Below are 26,061 nucleotides of genomic sequence, written 5' to 3' on the forward strand. Positions count from 1 at the left end.
AAATGTACGACTAGAATTTGTAATGAACAAACAACCATTAGAATTAAATTTAATAGTAGTAATGACCTAGTTTGGGGGACTCTGGTCTTCTATGTTCGAAGTCCCGTTTTTATAGTTATTTTCCAATAATGTTAGTAGCTTACTTTTGTGATTGCCATTTGATTTAACGAATAAGGAAAACATATTTTTCAAATCATTTCTAAATAGACTTATGGAATTATAGTTACAGTGTTCCTATTGAATTCTGCCGTGATGCCATTTACAGGGCTACCGCTTAACTGAGTCTGTTCCTGAGGTAGCTTCGCGGTGCGGGAAGAGTGACAGTTTACGTAATAGTTATGTCGTGCATACGGGATAATTTCAACAAGACTTTTCTGACGATATTCAATAGCAAGTTGATTGAAAAAAGTGCCTACCGAATTAGTCAATTGTTGTTATGTGAAACGATAATTCGAAAAAACTTTTTATTGATAATTGAAATGAATAGTCAAGCCATTTTGTCGCCTTACTTTCTCAAACTCGTATCTTGAAGCACAAAGTTACTGAAAAGTAAAAAAAGGATTGTATATTACAAATTTTGCAGTCTGATTTCACATCACATTTCCTTCATATTCATATACTGGCTTTTACGTTTTCTTAAAGTAATGCATCTAAATTAACACCCTTGATAAGAAATTTAAGATAAATAGAAAGTTTTGCTATCTCCTGAATAATCACTCTTCTTATGATACGACTTTGAGAAAGTAACGCATCGAATTGCCATTTTTTTCAATCACCTTGTTATTTTAAATCGTCAGAAAAATCTTGTTGAAATTATTTCGTGTGCAGTGCGACATACCTGTTACGTAAACTGATACTCCTCCCGCGCAGCTACCTCAGGAACAGACTCAGTGTAACGGTAGGCTAGGCGTTTTATAGAACGGCGGATTGTGATATCGTCTGCGACATATCGTGCTTGTTCACGTACCGATAGACGTGCGCAGAGGAGGTGGTGGTGTGGTAGTGTGCGGCATACGGCAGGCGGCGCGGCGAACGACGGCGCGTCATTACGGCGCGCCTCAGCGCAGACGGCCGTATCGAGTTGCGGATTGCGTGCATAGCCATCCTAGACACATTATACACGTTTACGTAACATATATAATACATTAACTGCCTCCATGGCGGAACTGTTACCATGCCGGACTGCCACGCAGAGGTCCCAGGTTCGATTCCCGGGCCGGGAGAAATATGTGTCCGTCAGGTCAGATAAACTGTCTTTTTAGAAGATACCTTTTGCAAAGGCGTTTTTTTTTAATAATTTTTTAAAGAAGCTTCCTAAAATAGTGAAAAAAAATTATGTTTAGGTAGAAATTAGGTAGTAAATAGTTATATGAAAAAAGCAAATTATATAATATAAAGTGGTCCACCCAACCTGACATCAGAGTGGCTGGCCACTTTATTTCTTTAATATTTCCGCTAGCGCAAAGGTATCAAATATGCCAATAACTAACTACTAAATAGTCGAAAATAGGTAGTAAACAATGAGCACAGTTTGATTTGTATATCTCGTTTGATCCAGCCATCCTTTTTTTTTTTTCCTGACGGACACGAAATATTTGTATGGCCTACATTTATTTCTCTTGTGAGTTTAGGTGTAATTTGTGGTTGTCTATGTGTGTGTCCATGGCACCCGCGACACAGGGTTTTCCTAGTGCGGGGCTATGTTGAGTGTGTGCGTTATTATTATTTGTCTAGTACAGCTTCAAATTACCCCCTACTCCATACTTTGACAGAAAAAAAAACGATTATTCAGCCTATTAGGACTTGAAACGGATCCAATTCAGCATAGTATATGTCACAGCTCGACTGCTGTAACGTTGGTTTTCAGTTGGAGCCCTTTTTATCAGGATCAGATAACGCAAAAGTACTGATGTAGATTAAAACTAAAATTATAACTTATTAAGTGACAAATTACTAACAATAGGAATTATTACATGAATTGTCTATATGAAATACTGCAAACCTTATTTGGCTTATTTTTCTGCTGTCCATTATCACCTAAGTGAGAAATGGTCAAATATGCGTTTTAAATAGCAAAAGATAGAGCACAAAATCCTCTTTTAAAAACAGTTAAAATTAGTTAACATGTTCGACTTATCGGAATTTACCCTAACGATGCATAGCTGAAATATCATTAAACAATTTTAATATTGAAAAACTGCGTTATGGTTTTTTATGTTATTTCAAAAAATTAATTTGTCACTTAGTCGCGTTTATTTATAATTTTTCTTTGTTTAAAACATTTTCAAAAGCAATTATGGTTTTATTTACCTGGGCACAAGGGCAGTGACGGCGGTTAGCGTTACGATGAGCCAGTAGAAAGGGTTAGCCGCGACATGAAAGATGACGTAGTAGGTGGATGGCAGGTTCCAGCAGTGGATGCACAGCGACTGCCACAGTATCGTCATCGTAAAGTACGCCATTAGGGACCCCGCCAAAGCGATCATGTGGATTACCGTCTGCCGAGCATTTTGTCAATTTTACTTTTTATTATGGCTAGTTTAAACCTATTAAGTGACGCAGAAATTAACTACGCTTTAACTTATGTGTGTAAAGAATCCCTTAACAGCTGTTAAGTAATAATCGATTGAGTGGATAAGTAGATTAGAATTAAACCTATTTTTCGCGACCCTGCCGCACCTCGCGCAATCCCCGGTAGGCGTGGCTTTTGTAAATTGAACTTTAGCAAATCTCTCCTGTAAAATTTGATCTCGTGAAGATAAAATACCTTTTACCAACGCTACATACGCGCCTTTGCACTATCCCCAACGAAGTGGCTTTACAACAATGTAGTTAGAAATACATAACGAGTTGTTAGGTTTTAGCAATTGTTACACATAGGAAATGAAACTAGTTTACGGGTACCATGGTCACGACTGACTCAGTTGGTTTGTTTCACAACATGAATATACGCGATTTAGACCCGAAAAAATAGAAATATATAGTTTGAAAGCCTTTTAAAGTTCTGTATTGCAATTTCAACATATTGTCCTTCGTTTGTGAAACGAATATAAGTGTATTTATAGTTTCATTAGAACACGAGAAAACACTAGATTACTTAAAATTCAGTTAAAATCAAGTTAAAGCGTTAATTACTGCGTCACACTATTAAATAATCTGTGGTATTACTTAATAAAGTTCAAATTAGCCATTACGTATCAACAATTTAGGTTGTTGGCTTTCAGTAGCTTTAACATAGTATGCCAAATGTTAACTGGATAGACAATATACACTATTAGGAATCTTATCGCCAACGTGAGCGTGAGTATTATATATATATATATATATACATATATATATCTATATGTATATATATATATATAATACTTACTTTTTTAACGATATATTTATATCACTTCCGAACACAACCGACAAACGAGCCAAAACAATAAATCGATATTATGTAATTACACGAGTCTACGCAATCACTTGCGCAGGCGGTAAGAGCGACTTAGAAATCATTCTTAAAGGCTGTATAAATGTAGGAAATATTTTATTTCAAAATTTTGCACACTATAAAATGTGACAAAACAATGAATTGCCAGACATTAAGATGACATGAAAGTAAAAAAAAATGTAAACAATTTACATGCAATTTCCAGTACAAAAAACAATTCCACAAGGTGCAATCAAACTCATTCATCAATTACAGTAACGTGTTAGTCACAACATAAAGAAACGGTGCTGTGTTCAAAGCACACAATTCAATCGAATAAATCCACGCTTACAACCACTTACAAGGAAACGAGAGAAGCGCTGCATGAAACATTTATTAACATTGGATGATGCCATTATTCAGATTTTATGAAAATTATATTATCACAATATGAAGGCTGATAAGTAATTTGGACTTTACAACGTTGGCATTAAGACAGACTCTGCCACCTATACTCGTAAATTTACAATAAAGAAGAAATTGAAGATGGCGAGGGATTAAAAAAATTCTTGTCATTCATGCGATTTAAAAAATAATTTTTAGTAAAAATAAATAAATAAATCGTTTACAACGAATAAATACATTAAACGGATGATATGACTTACCCAACTTCTAGTCTCGACAGCAACGAACAACAGCATAATAATGAGGCAGCACGTCATGTTATAAATGCCGAAAGCATACATGTCAATGTCGGTGTCCCAAAATGTGCACGCGTTCACGAAGTAGATCACTACGCTGATGTATAACGATTCGGCTAATACGGCCCAGTATGAATAGTTCTGGTACGTGAGGCCGCGCCGTGAGGCACTGTACAGGCCCGGCCGCTCCGTCAGCAGAGCAGCGGGCGCGCAACGGTCGTATACGCCTGGAAAGAATATATTAATCTATCAACATTTTATTGGGTGAAATTAATTAAAGTTGCAACGAATATTCGGTATTCGGCCTCGTTTTTGTTATTCGACCGAATACCTAAAAATAGGAGGAAGAAATAAGAAAAAAACACAACAAATTGTCATGTATTAAAGCTGAACATACATTGTAAATCCACGGAAGCGCAATTTTTCGCTTCTTTATCTAAAAGATGTAAGGAAATGTAACACTAAGTTATTTTTCTAAGAGATCAAAACAGGTAACATATCAAATGAAAACTATTTACTTAGTTTACTCATATCAGTCATGAGTAAATCCGGCTATTCTTGTTAAAAGTATATGAATAAAAATTGAAATCGATACTAATAGACCGATTGTCAAAATAATAATAAAGAAGGCAATAACGCAATTAGTAATTATTAGAACGTCGTAACATTCGCAATTCAATCATTTTTGGCAAAATTTTATCTTCTTTCACAATCTATCGTCAAAACTATCGACAACTACATAACTATCTAAAATTTTATGAAAACTGGCAACCCTACAAATGTCATTTTACTTCGTCTTCAAAAAAGTCAGACTATGCTTTGTTATTCCGCGATTCGCGTTTCTTAGGCCCAGTGTCGAACAACCGACAACTCCATAAGGGTGCCTCGTAGAGTGGCCAAACACGTGACGGCAAAATTTTTGGTGGTGGTGTTTGTGATTGACTGTTGTTGTGCTTGTGTTAGTTAATGTGTTAATTAATTTTGAAATGACAATTATGACAAAAAAAACTTCACACAAGCGCAACTACTATGCAGGATTTAACCTTCACTGAGTTTGTAGAATAGCAAAGTAATTTACTTGCGTTTTTGTTAATAAGGGTTTCCGTAACGTCTGAATCTATTAATTTAATGTAATTTTTATATAATAAAATATATTGATTTTTTATGTTATTTGAATGAAAAAATTTAAGGAAAGAACATCCGAAAACTTACCAATGACAAGTGGCGGAAACGCGGTGAACATGAGATTATAGAGCATCCAGTGCATCTGGTCGAACATTACGGTCGTCGCGAAGCCGCAGTACAGCTGGTACCAGAAAACGAGGAAAACAAACGTCTGCAAATTAATTAAAAAACTCTATTGTAGTAACGTTTTCTTTTGTATGTACGAAGGGTCATACGGTTATATAAACTGTCAAAGTTTCTATCGAAAACAAGTGAGCTGTGTTCATAAAGAATTAAAATAAACCTTTGAAAACCGTCTAAAATGTCCTACTGCAAGTTTATTTTACAATTATGACAGTTATACATAATATATCGAATAGTTATAATTTTTATACCTGATGACTTTTCAATATGTTTTCCAACTTTTTACGTTCTTTTTTAATTAGCCATAGTTGATCCTAAGCACAGTTCATCATTTTTCTCAACTCCATTGTTTGTGGAACAATCATGCAAACTGTCTAAGGCCATTCCACTTCAGACTTTCTCAGTATTACATACATGACAAAAAGAAAAAGTTAACAATAACCGTAATGTTGTGGATGCGTCTTATCTATGGCTTAACACTTACGGCATTTTTAAGGAAGAAGTAAAGGATCATCCTGGCCAGCCTGTCGTAAGACCAATGGCCGTGCACAAGTAGTAACCGTTCGATGTATTTGAACCGCGACAGTGCGAAGTCCGAAGCCATCACGGCTTGTCTGCCTTCTTGCCCTGATAACCCTGTTGGCAAAATTTTATACACTACTATTAGAGATGTTATGACTAATAACAACAGACAGTGGACGTAACTATTAGACCGTTTTACATGAAAAGTAAACAAACAGGTCATTGACTCGACCATAGGCAGTTTAGTGATGTACTGCCAACTATAAATCAATTAATTAATTGAATGATTGATTTGTTTAATTGAATCATTTGAAATAACAGTTCTTTTTACGATTTCGCTGCTGATTACTAACAGAAAACAATATGTGATTCGATACTGAGTGATGATATTTTGATCCACAGAATTAGAAAATTGTAATCTGGGGTCTACACGCGATCTCCGTCCGACATCCGTCCGAAACAATTACTGCCAAATAAGTAATACTTGACCAAATGAAAAAACGCGTGATGCGAATGAAGCTTCATACTGGATACTTGTCTTTTAATTTTGTCGAATATTACTTATTTGACAGTAATTGTTTCGGACGGACGTCGGACGGAGATCGAGAGTAGCCCCCCTGTACGGGTTGTAGTGAACTTTGCACCTTGACCGTCGTGAAGATAACTAGTTGGGTGGAGTTCATAAAAAAAGTTTAATGGATGTGAAAAATAATTCTTGAAAAATTAAGATCAGTTAAAGACTGTCAATTCTTCTTCTTGGTTAATAATAGTTACATTGTTGCAAGGAAACTACATCAAAATAATAATAAGTTAAGTTATGATATATATACATACATACGCGCTGTGACTTTAAGACCTATTTGAAATCTTTATACTTAGATATTTATTCGATAGTGACTGAAATTTTACATTTACTTATTGTTTGTTATAGTTTTTGTTAATGATCACATGTTTTTTTTCGTACAGCACTGTGTAACCATAGACTGTTCAGTGTTATTTATTCAATTTATTAAGTCATTGCTTAAGAATTTTAACCAAACTGGTTTGTTTACCTTTCATCTAGAATGGATTTTTTTTTACACTTAACATTGAAACAAAGTAAACTTTTATTTTTTTTAACGTATACATTTTACAAAGGTCTAACTGGAAACAGTTCCATACACGCTCTAACACAAATAATAAACAGCGCGGAGGCACTTCTCGTGTAAGTCAGAGTACTCAATTGTCGATAATGGCTGCCGTATAAGCGTTTTTTGTTTTTGTTTCGAAACTAAGATAAAAAGCGAGGTTTCAGCAGAGCACGAAGCACCTGCCCGTACCCGACCTTAGAAAAGCATACAACTCACCTACGCCAACGTCCGCAGTTTGGATCATGGACACATCGTTGGCACCATCCCCCATCGCCAATGTCGTTACTCTAAGCTCTTCTTTGACGGCCTGAAATAGAGAACAATATATTAGTGAAATGCTCCAACACTCCTTGTTAAATTGTCGGGCTTCAATGTTTTAGTTATCCATCTTAACTTTTGCAATTTGGACATTTTGCGATAACGAAATGACATTTTGTGCGAGTGTGAAATTTTGCGTCTAATGCATACGGCTTAAGATAGAAATATATTTATTTGTAAGAATGCACGGTAAATACAGTTTACATATTTATAGTCTTAAAGTCTAGCATGTTGTGTTAACAAACATTAATGTATGTAATGTTCCCATTGACTTATAAATGAATGTTCCTATTAATTTATCATGTCATATTATTATAAATTTAATTATACAATTAAAAAAAAGAATAAAATATAATAAAAATAGCAACGGCATCAGTGGCGGAAAGTCATTGTGCTAGTCTTCTACGAAGAGGTCCATGGTTCGATTCTCTCGTGAGTTTGAGTCTAATATGTGTTTGTCTATGTGTGTTTTTATAACATCCGCGATACAGGGTTTCCCTAGAGCGGAGCTATGAGTGTGTGCGTTATTATTATAATTGTCAATAATAATAAAAAATAGATAAGAGGGTCACATGCTTCAAAATGTGAAAAACTCATGTACAGTGAAAAACAATTCGAATAGTACTTTCTTAAATCTAGGTGTAGGTATCACTTTCATGTCGTCAGGTAGTACATTATACAATTTTATGCACATGTCTTATAGTAATGTGCATATCTCGGGTAAAACAGTAGGGATATCGAGTTCAAAAAAAGGAACACTTTTGTGAGTAAATAATGTTTTTTGACAAAAATACACATCTCAAATATATATAAAAGAAGAAAGGAACAATATTTTCAGTTTTCTGTTTTTTTTTATTATATACCTTAAAGACTAATATATATATAAATAGCGCTTTATTATAAGTACACTATTTATACCAAAAAGCTTTTTTCAACAAGCGTTAATAATTATACAATGACGTTTGTTCCGTGCTAAATATGAGGAATAATTGATATACCTTGACAATGTAAGCCTTCTGCAGCGGCGTGGCGCGGCAGCACAGCACGGCGGAGCACCGTCTGGCCAAAGACAGGAAGGGCGCCACCAGCCCCGAGCGCCGGTCTAGGATGTACGTGAGCGTGCGTCCGTCCACGACCAGCGCCCGCCCCCCGGTCAGGTTCTCGGACGCGTCGCCGCTTTCCAAGTACGACTTTATCGTCGACTCGCAGTGGTCCTGTGCGATCATTTTCGATAAGTCACGGCACATTTAGTAATTATTATTATTATTATTATTATTATAAATCTAAGTATTTAATAATTAATTTAATGCAGATCGCGAGCCTAAAATGGAGATGGGCAGGACACGTTGTTAGGCGGGACAACGACGGATGGACCAAAGCGGTCACCGATATCAAAGGCGGTACCCGGTAGAAGCGAGACGTCCTCGAGGCTGACCACCTGCTGGATGGTCGGACGATATCGTCGGGGTGGCCGGAAGATTGAGGATGAGATTCGCACAGGACCGATTGAGCTTGCGTTCTAAAGAGGAGGCCTATACCCAGCAGTGGGTGTCAACAGGCTGAGATGAATGAATGAGAAAATTTAATAATTACAACTTTTTCATGAAAAAAAAAACCGACTTCAAAAGTTTGTGGAATTACATCTGTTTGTCAAGTTTCATTTAAATTGGTTACCGGAAAGCGCGCGAAACCGGATTCATCCCCTTATTTCAATCGAAATCGGTTCACAAATCTAATAAGAGTAATCACGTAACATACACACAAAAAAAATACAGTCGAATTGAGAACCTACTCCTTTTGAAAAAAATTGGTTAAAAAGAATTAGTATACAAAAAATCAATAACAATTGAAACTAAAATAAATTATCATACAAAAAAAAAAGTATTAGAATATGCCAACCTTGTCTTTAGACATTAAATACAGCAACCGATCGCCCTGCGAGAAGAGAGCGGCGGAATAAGCGATGTTGATTGCGGTCTCAGGCTTATCCCCAGTTAACACCCACACGATGATACCAGCGTCTAATAATGCCCTTATAGTTCGTGGAACATCCTCTTGCAGTCGATCTTCGACGCCTGTTGCTCCGACCAATGTTAACGCGCTTTCCAAACGGGCTAGCGACTCGCGTACTCTTCTTTCGCGACCTATAATCATATTTAACATTAATAACTTAATATGTATTCCGAAGGCATTTACTTATTTTTTCTTAAGGCATTCAAAAATCATCATGTAATTGGACATAGTTATGTAAACTAGATCCAACCTACAAAATGTCACTTTCGAGATAATTAGATTTTTGTAAAAACAGTGTGAAGAAATAAATTGGTAAATTATTTGAGACAGAAAACGTGAGTTATGTGTAGCATTGAGAATGATATAGGGAAACTATTATATTATGCAGCAACAAATAGAAAACATTATGTATCTTTTTATTTCGTTAACCAGAACCATGTTCTAGTTTTCGTAATGAAAACGCTAAAGTACTACAGTACTTCAGTACATGTGACATGGATCTATTTAGCAGGTTCTTTTTAGCTATTAAAAAGTTACTTATTTAGGGTTGGCACCTTGTAGAACTTTTATTTTCTACGTTTTGGCTTGGTAAATTGTCAGGATCTTTTGTGAGGGGGTAAAGGACACGTCGGCTGTTCTACCTAAACACATAACTCAATTTCACTTGTAGTGTGGGTTGGTGCTTGTTTGCATAACTATGTCCAATTAATCAAGTGCAACTCACCTTCACCAATTTCCGAGGCCTTATTGTGGCCGGCCAGCCACTCTTCCCATTGCGCGGGCTGCATCGTCCGCTTTGCCATAACCAGTGTACGCAAACCCGCGCGGGAATACTCTGATAAGAGCGCGCGGGTTCTTTCGTAGGCGGCCTGTTCGGCCGAGTTTGTTCGCATCGTTGCCAAAGCACCGAAGACTGTACTGTCCGCTCCTTTCACATACAAGATCACCTGGAACAATCCATTCAATCCATTATACAAAAAATGTAAACAAGCAGGTCATTGACCCGACCATAGACAATTTAGTGATGGGAAAAAAATCAATTATTTGATTTCATTAAATGATTTGATTTGTTTAATTGAATCATTTGGAATAACAGTTCTTTTTGCGATTTCGCTGCTGATTGCTAACTAAAAGCATGTAACACTGAGTTATGATATTTATACACAGGATTAGGAAATTGCAATCTTTAGGGGTTGTAGTGAACTCGAGTAATAGACCGTCGTGAATATAAGTAGTAAATAGAAGGTGGAGTGCATAAAGAAAGTTTTGTGGATATGAAAAGTTAAGATCAGCCAAAGACAGAAAATTATTAAAGGTAAAATCCATTTCCCCTCTCGGTTGACTATATATTTACAAGTAGTAGTAATAGTTGACTATATTGTTACAAGCATACTGTATCAAAATAATACCATAACTTGTACGTTTTTCTAATACTAGATCTCGATTTCGAAACAAAAATCTAGATATATTAATCTGACCTGTCCATTAGGTGCCCGTATTGCAATAGACATGCATTTCCTAGAAGTGTCGAACTCCTGTACTCTCAACACCTTTAGCTTTGTTAGCTCCCCGCGTATTCCCAGTTCAACTTCATCGGGCGTCCGACTTCGTAGCTCGTAACTGTACGCCAACGCCGCTTCGGCCAGCGCTAAATCGTCGGGGCTTTCAGCTTCGAATCGTGCGATCTAAAATGTATAATAAGACCAATATTCAATTAAAGAATACCAAGTTAATAACTAATAATAATTATATCATTTAAATATAATAACAATTATTATTATTACATCTATTTTAGACTCTCGTCTCTCCCAAGGCCTAAAAGATTATTTTGAAAAAAATAAATTAAAATAAATTAAAAAAATATATTATTATTAAAGAATACCGGATTAAAAACTGTTTGTCGTTGTATTTTCTAAGGCTATTCTAAGCGAGTAATACTATTTTGTTTTTTTTATATAATATTAAGTGACGAGACGAACAAGTCGTGTTCCTAGAGGTAAGCTACACGCCTGTCCATAACGTTGCAGTGCCACTCAGAGCTTTAAATCGCAAAGATCTCAGGGGCACTGCCACTGCCCCCGTCACCCTGAGACATAAGTTGACGAGCCCCATGTGCCTTTAATTTCACCGGAACGCAGTAATGCTCACATTACTGTTTGGCCGCAGAAATAGGTAAGGTGGCAGTACTTCCCTGGCCGAACTCTTTCACAAGAAGCTCTAATGCTACTAAATATTTAATCACTGACATGGAACACGTAATCTAGTATTGTAGATAGTAAACATTAATTGGAAAACCATACCGATTGAATTGTTAGAGCTGTTACACACAGTGATTTTTAGCAGCGATACAAACGACTGCGACAGCGACGAAACGCGCGATTGCATCGATATTATTTCGCGTTTATATCGCGATCGTATCACTGCTTAAGTCGATTTTATGTATTATGCGCAGGCCTAACTTAATTTAGCTTCGTTTGCGGTGTGCAAACGAAGCTAAATTAAGTTAGGTTGGCTCACGTAGCCGGGGCATCTTTTCATACTTCGGTTCAGATCGCGAAAAAAGTTAAGTAAACTAACCCAACGATCCCGCTAGCTATGTAAAATATGTCGCCCTTCTGCCGCCCTTCACCTCCGTTACGTATGCATAGTCACTACTTACAACGTATTTTCTTAGCTAAGCTTTGCATGCAACTACGTGGGCTAAGCTAACTTAGCTAGCGTTCGCGGTGTGCCCTGCGCGTTAAGGTAAACGATTAGCAATTGCATCGCGACTGAGTTACTGCAGACACGATAGTAAAAGTCACCGTGTGTATCCGCTCCTATAAAGAATTTCTTATTCTTGTGACGTACATTCAAACAATTTTGTGACATAATTTAAAATTTTAATTGTAACAATTCCATTGCACTTCCAAGGAAAACCATTTGCTTAGTAAACTGCTTTGTGTAGTAAGCAAAGTTTCCTTATAACAAAGCAACTGTATGAATGTTTGCGTGCGCACTTGATTAAGAGGGAGCAGAGGAAAAATTTACACTTTAAAGTTAAAAATAAAATATTGTACGAGTAACTACACGATGTATTCCAGCACAGACGTTAATCAGAAACATAAAACAATAAAGTTTCCTCGATAGATAAAAATCACGAAATGACATCTAATTTTTAAATGTTTTCGATTTATTTTCGAAATGCTACGGGTTAGTAGGACCAAAATTAGATAATTAATGATATTTATGCTTGATCGACTACTGTCGTTACGGATTTTTTTAAATCCCTTTAGTTTTAGAGTTATTCCGCTAAAACGAATTTGGCACTTACGACAATTTTAATGCGCAAAAGACAACATCTCCTATCGCTTGTCACAGGAACTTCAAGCATATAATTGTTTCACAAACGTTGCCTTTTGCGCATTAAAATATTGTAAGTGCTAAATTCGTTTTAGCGGAGTAACTCAAAAACTAAAGGGATTAAAAAAATCCGTAACGACAATAGTCCATCATATATAAATATCATTAATTATCTAATTTTTGTACTAATAACCTGTAGCATTTCGAGAATAAATCGAAAAAATTTGAAATTAGAGGTCATTTCGCAACACTTGATTTCAAAAATAAGGGGAGTAAGGGGACGGTGTATACTGTAGGGGTATCCCTACAGTGTGTTTTTTTAATTGGGACAGTATGAGGTCGGTCTGGGCCGGTCTGGGTATTTGCGCAGCAGTCTGCCTTTGGGAATATACCAAGTGTATGTATTTATTATGCATTTTCAATAACTATATTATTATCTTTATGTTCCTAACTTCGTCGTTTTATATTATAAACAATAAGCATTATGGTTTTTAGGCACTTATAGTCACCGGTGAGGGTGACTAAGACAAAGAAAATATCTGTCCAGAAACGAATTCAAGAAGTTTTGGATATAATGAAATGGCGCTGATGCAGAAAATCGACAAATTCATTATAGTTCTGTGTACATAACTATAATGAATTTTTCCCACAAAGGTTCCCACAGTCTTGATATCGACCAATCCGAAGTTTTTTTGCGCGTAGGGGAAGGGAGGGAAAATACCGGTGAACTTAGAGAAAATTTCGATCATGTACAAAGTTCTTTAATAAAGTCGCATGATAGAAATTGAATTGTGGTCCTTCTAATCTTCGTCGCAAAAAGTATGACTTTAATGTTGGTGATATTGTTCGGCGAAAAACTTATTATCAGAGTGACAAGGGAAAACGTTTCTCTAAAAAACTACCTCCTAAGCATATGAAACGTTGCATTAAAGGTAAATTATCACCTTTAATATATAAATTTGTCCATATGCATGGCATTTTAAATTGTAGTAAAGTAAATTGTAGAACATATTTTCTCTTCCTTTTCTTCAATGTACATTGAACCTGGTCTATTTTAATATGCTAATAGGTTGACATTTTTTGCATGGCTTCTATCAATTTGTATTTTAATTGAAAACGACAACAAAATGAATTGTTTCAGCCTTGTCGTTTGGCTTCCCAAGAAAAATAAAAAAAACTAAAAACTATCAAAAAAAGACAACTCTTGCAGAAATTTGTCAGATATTTACATAGACATACACATATATACACATACACCTTCACATATGTAGACACACAAATGCGCATACTCTACTATAGTCCATTTGTTTATTATATTATAAGTCGCATCATTTAAGAAATATAGTAATAAAAATTAATGTCAAAATCTATGAATACAACGGAATTCAGTTATAATATGTCATCAATATATATTTCAATTTGTTACATTGTTTTTTGATAAACAATATTTTAAGTCGCTTCGTTCTGGCATCGAATTAGTTTTTATGTAACGTAAAAAAATAAATTTTAATCTGACAAACTTTGTAATTGGCTATGTAAGTAGGTTATTCTGAATTGTAAACCAAATTTAAAAGTTGTAAAATTTCCAAACAAATAAATAAATAAACTTAAAATTTAGCGGTGTATTAACTCATTTTATTCAAATTGTACTTTAGAATTAGGGTTAGATATTTAAATACGTAATACGTTTATTTGAATAAAGAAGAGTAATAAAAATTTTAAGTAGTCGAATACGACTCTATGGATTCAATGTTTACGGGACAATGATAAGCGCGCGAAAATTACTTTTGATCGGTTTGCGCTGCGACGTACGGGAGCGGGCGGCGAATGATAGGTGCGGGTAGCGGGGAGTGTGTGTGGAGCCAACGTCAAAACTTTTTCAGCACGAGGGCTCTTAAGTTACAAACTAAAAATGTAAAAAAACTAAGTTACTTTTTTATTAAAAAAATTGACTTGAAACGTTGTGGAATTACATCTATTTGACAAGTTTTATTGAAACTCAGCGGAAAATGAGTGAAATCCAATAAACCCAATTCATCCCCTAATTTGCCACCGTTAGTGTAATGTTTTTTTTAAAAAAAGCAAATTTTAACGCACACACTCCTAACCCTGCACTAGGGAAACCCCGTATCATGGGTGCCATAGATAAATACATAGACAACCACAAATTACACCCAAGCTCATGATATAAATAAATGTAGGCCATACAATTATTTCTCCCGATCCGGGAATCGAACCCGGGACCTCTGCATGGCTATCCACTATGGTAACCGTTCGGCCATAGCTCCTTTCCGACAAAAAAAGAAACGTCGAAACCGGTTCACAAATGTTGTAATAATACGCATACAACATACAGAAAAAAAACACAGTCGATATGAAAATCTCCTTATTTGAAGTTGGTTAAAAATACGCAACAAAAGAGATATGATTACAATTTAGTGCACAGCAATTAGCAATAAACTATAACCATTTAAGTTACTGGACACGTCAGTAAGTTGGCCCATTGACTGGAACCCGTAACCAACTTATTTACTCAGTAGATAATCTCTCGACGAAATGTTCACACGAGAACGACAGCGGGTAGTGACGAAAGGAATGCAACGTAGAAAATTGCAATTGTTTTTATAATTTCGTCGCGCTCGCACTGCAAATAACCGCAAATAATCGCAATCACGCATCAGTAATCTCTGTCTTACGACGTGGTGGACTACCTTGGTATGCTACGCATCGTAAAAAACACTTTATGTGTGTTTTTGTGAACTTTTATGTATCCATATTGAATGGAACCACAAGTACACTAAAGCGTATAACACCCAAAAAGCGGGTGCGGGTGGGACGCGTGTCGGGTGTAATTCCGTGTATTTATATGTGAACGACAACACAAAACGCGCGGGCAGTACGCGCGTCCTGCGGCCCGTTGTCACCACGCTAATGGAGCTAAATTCGCGTGACAGGAATAAGGATTTACTACGCAGGTATGCAGGTACAAACCTGAACTCCCTCGCTATTTCCGGCATCGATTACGTCCTGTGTATCTTTAATCGCAAACGGAAACTTAGGCAGACGGACTTTGAGGTGGGACGTCGTCAACGGCGGCGGGGACGGAGTTGTTGATCGAGACTCCGCTAGTCTCGAGTACCTATAAAAACAAAATGTTTTAACAATACACTATTTACAAAATAATGAAGCTGTAATTATTTCAATAACATGCACACAACCATAGCCCCGCACTAGGGAAACCCTGTATCACATGAGTCATTTTCTTTAATCATGTGCCTGTATCGCGGTTGTCATGGACACACACTGATAATTTTTGACACAATTGTTTAAAACAATTTAACTATATTTTTATTTCTTTTCTATCTTTGTTTTCTATAATGTTGTCGTTGTTTTTTATTTGGCATTCTATAATCGTGTCTAATGTATTTTGCTGGGAATGCTTTAATGGGAATCGAACCCGGGACCTCTGCGTGGAAGACCAGCACAGTAATCGTTCGGCCACGGAGGTAGTTAGAACTATAACAAAGGCAGACGAAAAGTAATATTTGAGTTTTTATAAATATTTGTTTATATTTTTAAACGCCAACCTTGATAAGAAAGAATTTATTATCATTTTTAGCAAAAAAAAATGTCTTTACCATTCGGGTGTTATATGAATTATAATTAACAGCTCATATGTCTAAGAAGGCTTACTATAGTACAAGTCATAGTTAGCCACAGATTTTTATTTTCATAACAATTACTAAAAGGAATAGGGTTCCATAGTTCTATCATTATGAGCGCGATAGCGAGAACTGATACCAATTGTGCGGTGGACATCCCATAAAAAAAGTCATAAAACATTACATCAGACAAGGAATAGTTTCGAAATTCGGCGAGAAGGTCAACAGAGTGTAAATGTTTGTTTTTTTTTTGTTTTTTTTTGTAAAAACGATTATTCCATTGCAGGAGGTCAATTTCTCTACAGATTGAAGTTTGGAACATTGGTTAATATTATGTCTTTTCTCGGCCAGTTTCGGCTGGTTTCAACTGCAAATGCATTCTGATGTGTGTAAGAGTTTATTTCGTCTTCTTCCACCTGCATGAACTTTCTGACGATTGATTATGATACATTTAAAACTGCAACCTTTTATTTTTAAATTATTAATATGTATTTGTTTCTGTGGTTACTAAGAATGGTTACCCACGACGAATTTTAGCAGCGATGCAAACGTGCTTTCGTGAAACGCGCGATTGCATCGCTACACTTGCGATTTATAAGCGATTGCATCCATGCATACGCGCGACTGCATGGATACAAACGCGCGATTGCATCGCTGCACTTGGGATTTATAGGTGATTGTATAGCGATGCAATCTTGCGTTTGTATCGCTGCTTAAAACCGCGCGCGTGTGCAAAGGTAGACGATTAGCGCTGCATCGCTACTGCATCGTGTTTGCATCGCTTCTAAAAGTCGCCGTGTGTAACGGTTCTAAAAAGTATTGTGTTTTTTACTGACTTATCATTAGATCTCAGAGTGCCGTTGGAGCGGGCGGGAGTCAGGCGTTTGTCTACCCCCGAGCCGGATACTTGCAACTTGTCCACGTGGGGCTGGCTCACCATCACCGTGTTGCATACTGCTAAGATTAACAGGAACTCGCGGACCTGTTGGCGTTAAATGTGTTACGTGCACGGTCCTCCTCTGAAACATTAGAGGCTCTCAAGTGTTTCACATGACGAGCGCTATAAAATACAGTCCCGTTCTTAAGAATTGAAGTTGTTGAATGCAACAAGTACACTTATGTCAATAGACAAAAGTAAGTGTGATTTTAGTGACGAAGAAATAATTGTGACGATGATTTAGTTATAAACAAACAAACACCTTAAAATTACCACGTAATCATGACCCTAAAATAATACCGCGTCTTTCTCGCAACGTAGCATACTGCTGAAATTACATATATAAGTAGTATTTGTTCGTATTACCATGTATTATGTTATCGACGTCACGATACCCTTAGATGCTCCGACGTCAGGAGCAGATAACAAATAATTGACTCAGCGGGCGACACGCCGACAGGCGACTCTACCCACGCGCCATTAGGGATGCGATCCCGACGTCATTCCAGATTTCATGACGTCATGCGGTCAGCGTAAATATCTTAACACCATATGTGAGACCAGGAAAAGCAGTTCTAACTAAAATAGCATAGAGCGTAATAAACCAACAAATAGTAGTCCGCTGGTTCAATACTTCACCACATTTGCGTTGCCAAGATAACAACGATTAAAACAATCCCGTTAGATTACTAGTAGTACTTCACCGTTGTCAAAGCCCATCCATACTTTTATGCATCACGTAAAGATTTGTTCGTCATTGATCAGAACGTACCGATTTTGTTCCAACGACAGAACGAAAACTAATATGTAAAGCAAATATTGAAATTGGAAATTACCTTTTGTGTGTGTTGAGCGTCGTTGTTGTCGAGCATGTGTTGCAACATTCTTCGATTGGGTGACACTTGTGTTATGGGAGTGACAATGGGAGGCAGTAGATCCGAGGGTATCGCAGGAGGGCCCGGCGGATGATCGTAGTCCACGCCGCCTACGGCGCACCGTCTGAACACCATTTTGTTTTCCGTCAACGTGCCCGTTTTATCCGTAAACAGATAATTGATTTGGCCTAATTCTTCTGTTATATTTAATGCTCGACATTCAGTCCTCGAGTTAGTGATTGGATCGTACATTTCGATGTCGTTGTGAATATGATAAACTTGCAGCAATTTGGTCATTTCTATAGTAACGTATAAGGAGACCGGTATCATAACTTGTAGAATTATGATGTACGTCCAAAATATTAAGAGCCCCTCCTTAGCAGATGAATAGGCTTGAGGTATAAACGGTGGAAGATTGTGAAGGTTGTACTGGTCCATCCACACTTTGCAGCCGATGGCACCGGCGCAACACAGAAAAAGCAGAACGAGGACGCACCATATAACATCTGTATTCATTCTCCTTTCTAATTTGGAAGCTTTGTACCTCGGACCGCCATTATTCAGCATAGCCTTCGTCTCGTGCCCCGCGTATACAACTATGCCTTCAACAAAGTCAGTATTTTTGACTGTGCAATCCCTCAATAACAAATGCTCTGAATTGAGAGATACCCGCTCCCCATTAGGATGTGCCATCGTGCCGTTGAATCTGTATATTTTCGTGGAGGGTCGTTCTACTTCTATCGTACTTCGGAATTTTATTGGATTATAGTCTAAATGCTGAAACAAAAGAATTTGGTGTCACTTATTACATGTTTAGCATGCAAATTGCCAAAATATCAGAGAAAGTACCCCACGCTCTGGTTGGTCGAGGGAATCTAAAAACGAGATTTCAGAGTAACGTTATTTACGCTAATGGCGATCCGCTAAGAACCCAGCAGATTACGAAAGTAGTGTCATGGTTTAGTAAACGAGGTTAAATATTTAGTTTAACTGACACAATCGTGGGGAATTTTTTTGTTGATATATGATTACTATAGTCGTAAATTGGATAGGGCATTACAATATTGATGGCTGTGACCTGTACGAACATGTATAAAGGTAAGGCGATAGTTTATGTCAATACGCTTTATTGACATATGCGCCCCGCTGATCTCAGTGTCCTAATTTTGTTTATTCGGACGAGTCGCTTTTTCCTATTTCAGTTGGCCTAGTAACGGCCAAGGTTTTGGCGGCCGGTAGTAATTTCTCTCCACCGTCGCTGTAAGTTATGTCTTTTCTTGCATTTTCATTATGTGGAAATATATTAAACCGAAAAGCGTATTAGCGAAAAACATATTAGCGTATAATATAATATAGACTTGGTAATGACAAAAAGTGAGAATAATATTTTTTTTACTAAAATATCGACCATGTTGTGTAACATGTTTCCTTATTAATAGTGCACTGGCATAACATGCCAAGACGAAACGATTGATTAGATAATGACTTTGCGAAACGCGTCATGCCCAAAAAGTGCAATGGGAACTGCCAGCCTCTGGTACTGAAAGACCCAGAACAAGGCTGTGCTCTGTAACTGGTATATAGGCTGATAACTTTAAGTTGATACATACCTTCTCCCTAAAACCAGGAGCAACAATACGTTGCTTTAAATTAGTCTCCCCATCCAGGTTGCACGTATCCAGATAGCATATGCCCGTCGGATTGGAGCAGTGCAGCAGTACCATGTCTGCTGGCACCGCCTCGTTGTTGGACAGGTGCACCAAGTCCCCGACCCTCACGTCCCGCCATTTGATTTGGACGTAACGTTCAGTTGAACTGTGGAAAAAATAAAATTTGTTATTCGTTTTTGTTATAATGATCACATTTCACAGTTTACAAAGGTTTAGACTTCGCAAGGATTTAGTATCCCATATAAGGCATTTTGAAATAAGAAGGATACAGGAGTATCCTTCTAATTCTTCTTCTAATCCTTCTAATTAATAGGAATTAAATATACCAGGCTGCACGTCTGTGGTAGGCATTTCGTATTTCAGTGTTCAATGGTAGATGTTTAGAATAAATTCTAAATATAAGGTAATAATTATTTATTTAGGGAAATTTTTCGGAACGTAAAAATAATATATTATTATTATGCAAAATTAACATGCAAAGCCCCTGGGGCTTTGTAAGGTTAAAAATGAGGATTTTTCAGTGTGAGTAATTTTTAATGGCAACCGATAAATCAGGACACTCGACACTAGTTTCTCAATCGTGTTAACTCAATGCCGCTGAATTTGATAAATTCATATTCAAATGTTATGGATACGGGTTGGTTCCCGCAATTCGATTTCGAGCTCCTCCAAGAATCTTAGCCTCGTTTTGTTTGGGTTCGCTGAAAACTTCAGAGGGAAATTTCGGCATGTCGAAGTAGTATCCAAAACTGTTTTTTAAAGGTTACTGCTATGTCGTTAAAAGTTACGTGAGCCTTTAGTATTTAAACAATCCTAAACAATTTGCTTTAGGTGGTTCAAAATAATAATTTATTCTTAAAGAGAAAACATTAACAGCAATAAAATAACACATAGTTACTATTAATTATGTAAGCCATTACGGTACATTTTACGTCTACGGGGGTTGCAACCAAAAGGTGTTAATCATATTTTGTGATATGAAAGTGTTCATGACCCTGGAATAATTGAGTAAGCTATAAAAAGTTATTCGCAAAACCATTTTCGACTTGCCATACATTTTTTGTACACTAACATTGACCAAATGCATACCAACGATCGATTGAAGCGAAGGCAAAATCTGGCCACCTTAGGCCCGGCGTCCGTTCGTGAGACGGTATAACAAAGTATCTGTTGGCAACCCTATAATCGCTTAATTGATCGCACACTGAGGGCAAATATGCAGCGGTATATTTAGGTATGCCGAAGCATAACGACGCGACATCCTGCTCGCGCCTAGCCTCTCTTCAGATCAGTCGTAATATTAAACGTAAAAGAATGCCGAAGAAAACCTCCCGAAGGCTGTTGTGATATTCCGGAGACTGCCACTTCGGTATCCTCAAGCTTACCGCAGCTTTATTTTGGTAGCTACGACCATTATCATTGCAATTTCAACTATGTTAACGTTAAGGTATGTTACTATTGTAAGGGTGAGGGCCTGGTGCATTGTAGTGCAGGTGTTAAGCCTTTAACAAGCACCAGCTTCTTCAAAAAATTGTAACTGTATCTTAAATTACTGAGAACCTTCTGTAGGTGATTTTGTGAAGAAATACATATATATATATATACGTCACCTACAAATGTCCTGCTGTGCCGACCCTTCACTGTGCGCCGGGCTTTCCATGCCGGACTGTCACGCAGAGGACCTGGGTTCGATTCCCAGGCCGGGAGATTTATGTGTAAGACCTACATTTATTTCTCTCGTGAGTTTGGGTGTAATTTGTGGTTGTCTATGTGTGTGTCCATGGCACCCACAGGGAATCCCTAGTGCGGGGCTATGAGTTGTATTGCGTTTATTTATTAATCTATTGTTTATTCGTAAGGCAGATTCCCTTGAGAAGAATGAGCAAGAACCTCTAGGGTTCGCTTGTTATAAATAAATATTTGTATACATTTTATTACATACATTTATTATTTCAAACATAGATCGAGACAACCTGCAAGAGCTAAACTGGTCACTACCACTGATGTTTGTCATTCAAATACTTAGTATAATAGCTTTTTGTTTCACTATAGTTTAAAACATCGTGAATTATGCATATCCAAAATATGACTACATCTTTTTGTTAGAGCTGGAGAAGCTATCATTAAGCAAGCCATAAATGTTGTTGCTAGCTGCGACTACCGCAAGACGTGTCGTACGACGCAATGTGATTTCCTGAGGAAAGTACATAATGTACTTAATTTCTATTTGATTGCAGTTAGTGATAAATGACGGAAATGTTACTAATGCCTATTCATGTTTATTGAAATTTTATTGTCAATACGTTAATGATATAATCATTTATTTATTGGACACATCTAAACTAATGCCGTTAGTATAAACAGCGACTTATTTAGGAATTTAAAACAATAATAATAGATTAATTAAAACTATAGGTATTTTTATTATGATTAATGAATATAATTTATTAAATTTTGAAGTTGAATTGTATGAAAGGTAATAATTAGATTATAACTTTTTTATAAACAAAAACCGAACTCAAAAGTTTGCTTTGCCGGTAGTATATATAAATAAGCAAAGCAACTGAAAACCTTCTAGTACAAAATGCTACTATAATCTGTACGAATTTTTCGAAGATAAATATTAAATTATATGGTGTTTTTTTTTTAAATGGGATAGTATAGGGAAATCCGAAAGCATAGAGGATACAAAGAAACTGTCTTAGGACAGTACAGCCTTTTTTTTGTGAAAACAATTTTGGCTAGTTAATTTTATGGTCAAGCGTGAGTGGTCCATAAAAATGAATAAAATTGATCAAAATTTCCCATTAAAAAAAACAGTATATGTTTGCATAAAGACTTTTAAAATAAGTAATGAGTGTTATTAGTTAATATCCAGCATATTTTATTTTTTTTAAGCTCGTAAGTGCCCTAGCCCCTATTTGCTACGCTCTTACTGGGTATCACTTATTAACGACCTTTATGTTATTTAAGACCTTTGTCAACTTTATATGGAGCGATCAATTGAATTGAAAAACAAGATTTAATTAAATTCTTTACAATATAACTTTACATTTTACGTCTACACACTTTTAACGTAACTTATGTAGTAATGTGTTAGTTGTTACGTCGTTTAGGTAAAACTTCGGTGAGGTACAGCATAGACACTCCTAGTAAAAAATTTTAGTTGGTTCGCCAACCACAGCTTGCGTAACGGTTGCAATTTTATAATTGTATAATAACAGGTAGAAAATAAATTTTATTATTAAAAAAGATATAATAAAATGTGTTTCTATACTATGAGACTTGGAACCATGAAATTCTCAGAACTATAATCAAATAGGTACTGCGATCATCCGGAAATCAGACCGTGTGGCCTCGTCCTTATCGCGCAAATCGTCGAGTTAAAGATTTGGTATAATCACTAATCACCTACATAGTAGGTTTCGTGTTGTCCTGAGATTCAATTAAGAACTGTTTTATAAACTTCCGCGTCTATAGTGTTAAAATAAATATGTAGGCATAAAAAACTAAATAAATTATGCCCTTGTAGTACAAATATTCATTCAATTTTGCAGCAGTAGAGCTCCTTAAGAAAGAGTGCATCTAATATGCGCATTATGATTTGTCATTATGAGTATTATGATTGTAGTAATGTGAACATTACTGCGCTTCAGATCAGATATTTGCGATTTAAAGCTCTGAGCGGCACTACAACTGTTATGGACCAGCATGGTGCTTACCACCAGGCGCGCCACTTGTTCGTCGCGCCACTTAATATCATAAAAAAATATTAAACCTAGCAACTAGCAACGCAAGACATTCCAGTCATATCCAGCAAGTTTCTACTTCGAGCATTTTAACTCTACAAGTGTGACGTAGGTTACGAAGGCTTTCTTACGTTCAATGCGACAATACCATTTGATAAAGTTCTTTATAAAAGTCAACAAAGCTTTAGAAAGCACGAAATGCGTTATCGTTGACAAATCACTTTCGCCAGTAGATCGGTGACATTGTTACCTGTTGCTTGCCTTGACTTATCGAAACGATAGCGTCGCTAGTCGCTACAGTACACGCTTTGTCATAAACTATAAGATTTTATCCTTAATACCATTTTGCTGACGAACTGGGTAAGAATTGTCACCAATAGGAGTAACAAAGAGATACTGAAACTTTTTTTTATTACTGACTTGCTTTTGTAAGCATTCTTTATAAAAAAAGGTCAATGGTACCAAGTTAATAATACATAGTTTACCATAATTGCGAGCGATTTTGAAAAACTTTCAATGTTTAACTAGTACAGTCAACAACAAGCTGGGTTGTAACTTTTACGCTGGCCTTTTTTTGTAAGAAATAAGTGCGCATTTGACCTCCATCTTACCTGATGGAAAGTGATGATGAGGTCGACGATGGAGCGTACACACCGTCTAATAGTATTTAAATGAAACCTTATATAGTAAAGGATATATGCTTTTGTCCCTACTCAAAAAAATTTAAATACAGTAGCTAGTTTAGTTAAAAATTTAATTTGGATTACTTCGGTAACCTCGGGATATCACTGTGGGCGCTTAACGTGAAGGTCTCGGGTTCAATTTCATGAGCACTACTCTCGAAACACGAAATCCGTAATGACGGCGTTTTAACATTATGAATGACCTACAGAGTTTCGATCGGGGCTACTCGTAGAACTAGAAATGTGTGACAGCGCGATTTGATAGTTTCGAACAGGCCCGTCTTTTCGTTGAAGGACTTCGAAAGTAGTTCCGTAGGTCATACATAGTGGGAAAACGATTATGGATTTCATGGTTCGAGATCAAATGAGTTTACAAAACGAACTTTTCTGAATTGCTTTACGTCTAGTCATCGTTGGTACCCCGTGTTTTTTTCCTTATTCTGGTACTCTGGTTTAGAAGGTGGTTTAGAACATTATTCTTATTATAAATTTTCTCATTGGTGAAAAAATTGTCACTACTTTCGTACCCTGTTCTAGTCAGTTCGTTCCTTACTTGCACCAGGACTTGAGTACTTCAACTAACCTACGCTTTCCATTATCAAGTAGTATGTAACAAACAAAAGAATTTAAACGCGATCGCGGCGCTGATACGAGTCCATCAGTGCACACCTGTGAACGTAACAATATGTTTAAGAAATTAAAAATGCTTCGATAACGCGATTTCCCTCTTTCATATGAACGCGTGTTATTACGTCACAAATGGGAATCAGAATACCTTACCTGTGTTTTGGTGTTACCTACACAACCATGGCGTTTAGTAAAAAATGAGACATACTTGAAAGTGTGTGTTTTAACGAAAAAAAAAGAGAAAATCAATGACAAACATAATAAGTGAGTTGATAACTACATCTTTGAGGCAGTACCCAAAGCACACAGATAACAAACAATTTTGAAAAGGTTGATTAGTGAGCCGCTACCTCGGTTTCTATGACTCATGACAAATAATGAAAATAATAACACTATTAGAAATAGTGTCCGTGCGCTATTCAAACCTCGTTTATAAATATTTGTATCCATGTATTGTATATAATAATTTTTTGTTTGTTCTAAGTTTTAAGTTATTTTGTTACTAACACTATGGATTTATAGTCCGAAATAAATGATTATTATTATTGTCATCATGTCAAAATCAAAATTACACTTTAAATAGTTATATTGATTAAACTTTACTGCTCATTCGTAAGGCAGGTTCCCCTGAAAAGAAGGAGTGAGAAATTCTAGGGGTTGCTCTTTGTAAATAAACATGTATACACATTTATCATTTACAATATCTATTTCAAATATCGAAATAACTAGCAAGAGCTAACGAATAAGAATAAGACTAAACGGGTTCCTACCATGGATTTTTGTCTTCCAAATACACAGTAAAAGTTTAAGTTTTAAACTCGTGATAGGCAAATTTTGAATATCAACTGGAATGTTGTATTACAGAGCGCATAACCCTCTAAATGAATTTGTGACTTTGTGAAGATTACTGCCAAGAACAGACAGTTTACTCTTATTTCTCGTCGACCTCATCGTCACTTTCCATCAGGTGAGATGGAAGTCAAATGCGCACTTACATTTTATAAAAAAAAGTATCGATAGCTCTAATGAACACTACGTCAACTTAATTTTCGGACCTGTTCTATTTTTATTTTGTTCTCCGGCAAGTAGGTGATGCTGACACGCTCCAC

General features: G+C 36.5%; 1 protein-coding gene across 1 annotated transcript in view; it reads right to left on the reverse strand.

The window, feature by feature from the left end:
• Positions 1-26,061, reverse strand: part of LOC113235477 (probable phospholipid-transporting ATPase VD) — a 112,684-nt gene that overhangs the window by 1,906 nt on the left and 84,717 nt on the right. The window contains exons 2-15 of the mRNA XM_026471173.1: positions 19,834-20,038; positions 18,185-19,000; positions 17,248-17,393; positions 15,741-15,888; positions 10,886-11,092; positions 10,132-10,354; positions 9,294-9,538; positions 8,393-8,608; positions 7,293-7,383; positions 5,909-6,060; positions 5,329-5,452; positions 4,081-4,343; positions 2,311-2,498; positions 968-1,105 (exon numbers count right to left, since the gene is read on the reverse strand). Of these exons, the coding sequence (XP_026326958.1) occupies positions 968-1,105; positions 2,311-2,498; positions 4,081-4,343; positions 5,329-5,452; positions 5,909-6,060; positions 7,293-7,383; positions 8,393-8,608; positions 9,294-9,538; positions 10,132-10,354; positions 10,886-11,092; positions 15,741-15,888; positions 17,248-17,393; positions 18,185-19,000; positions 19,834-20,038 (3,162 nt within the window). The remainder of the gene's footprint in view (positions 1-967; positions 1,106-2,310; positions 2,499-4,080; positions 4,344-5,328; positions 5,453-5,908; positions 6,061-7,292; positions 7,384-8,392; positions 8,609-9,293; positions 9,539-10,131; positions 10,355-10,885; positions 11,093-15,740; positions 15,889-17,247; positions 17,394-18,184; positions 19,001-19,833; positions 20,039-26,061) is intronic.

Source organism: Hyposmocoma kahamanoa, unplaced genomic scaffold (assembly GCF_003589595.1).
Source record: "Hyposmocoma kahamanoa isolate Upper Pololo Valley unplaced genomic scaffold, ASM358959v1 87, whole genome shotgun sequence".
In the NCBI taxonomy this organism is placed as follows: Eukaryota; Metazoa; Arthropoda; class Insecta; order Lepidoptera; family Cosmopterigidae; genus Hyposmocoma; species Hyposmocoma kahamanoa.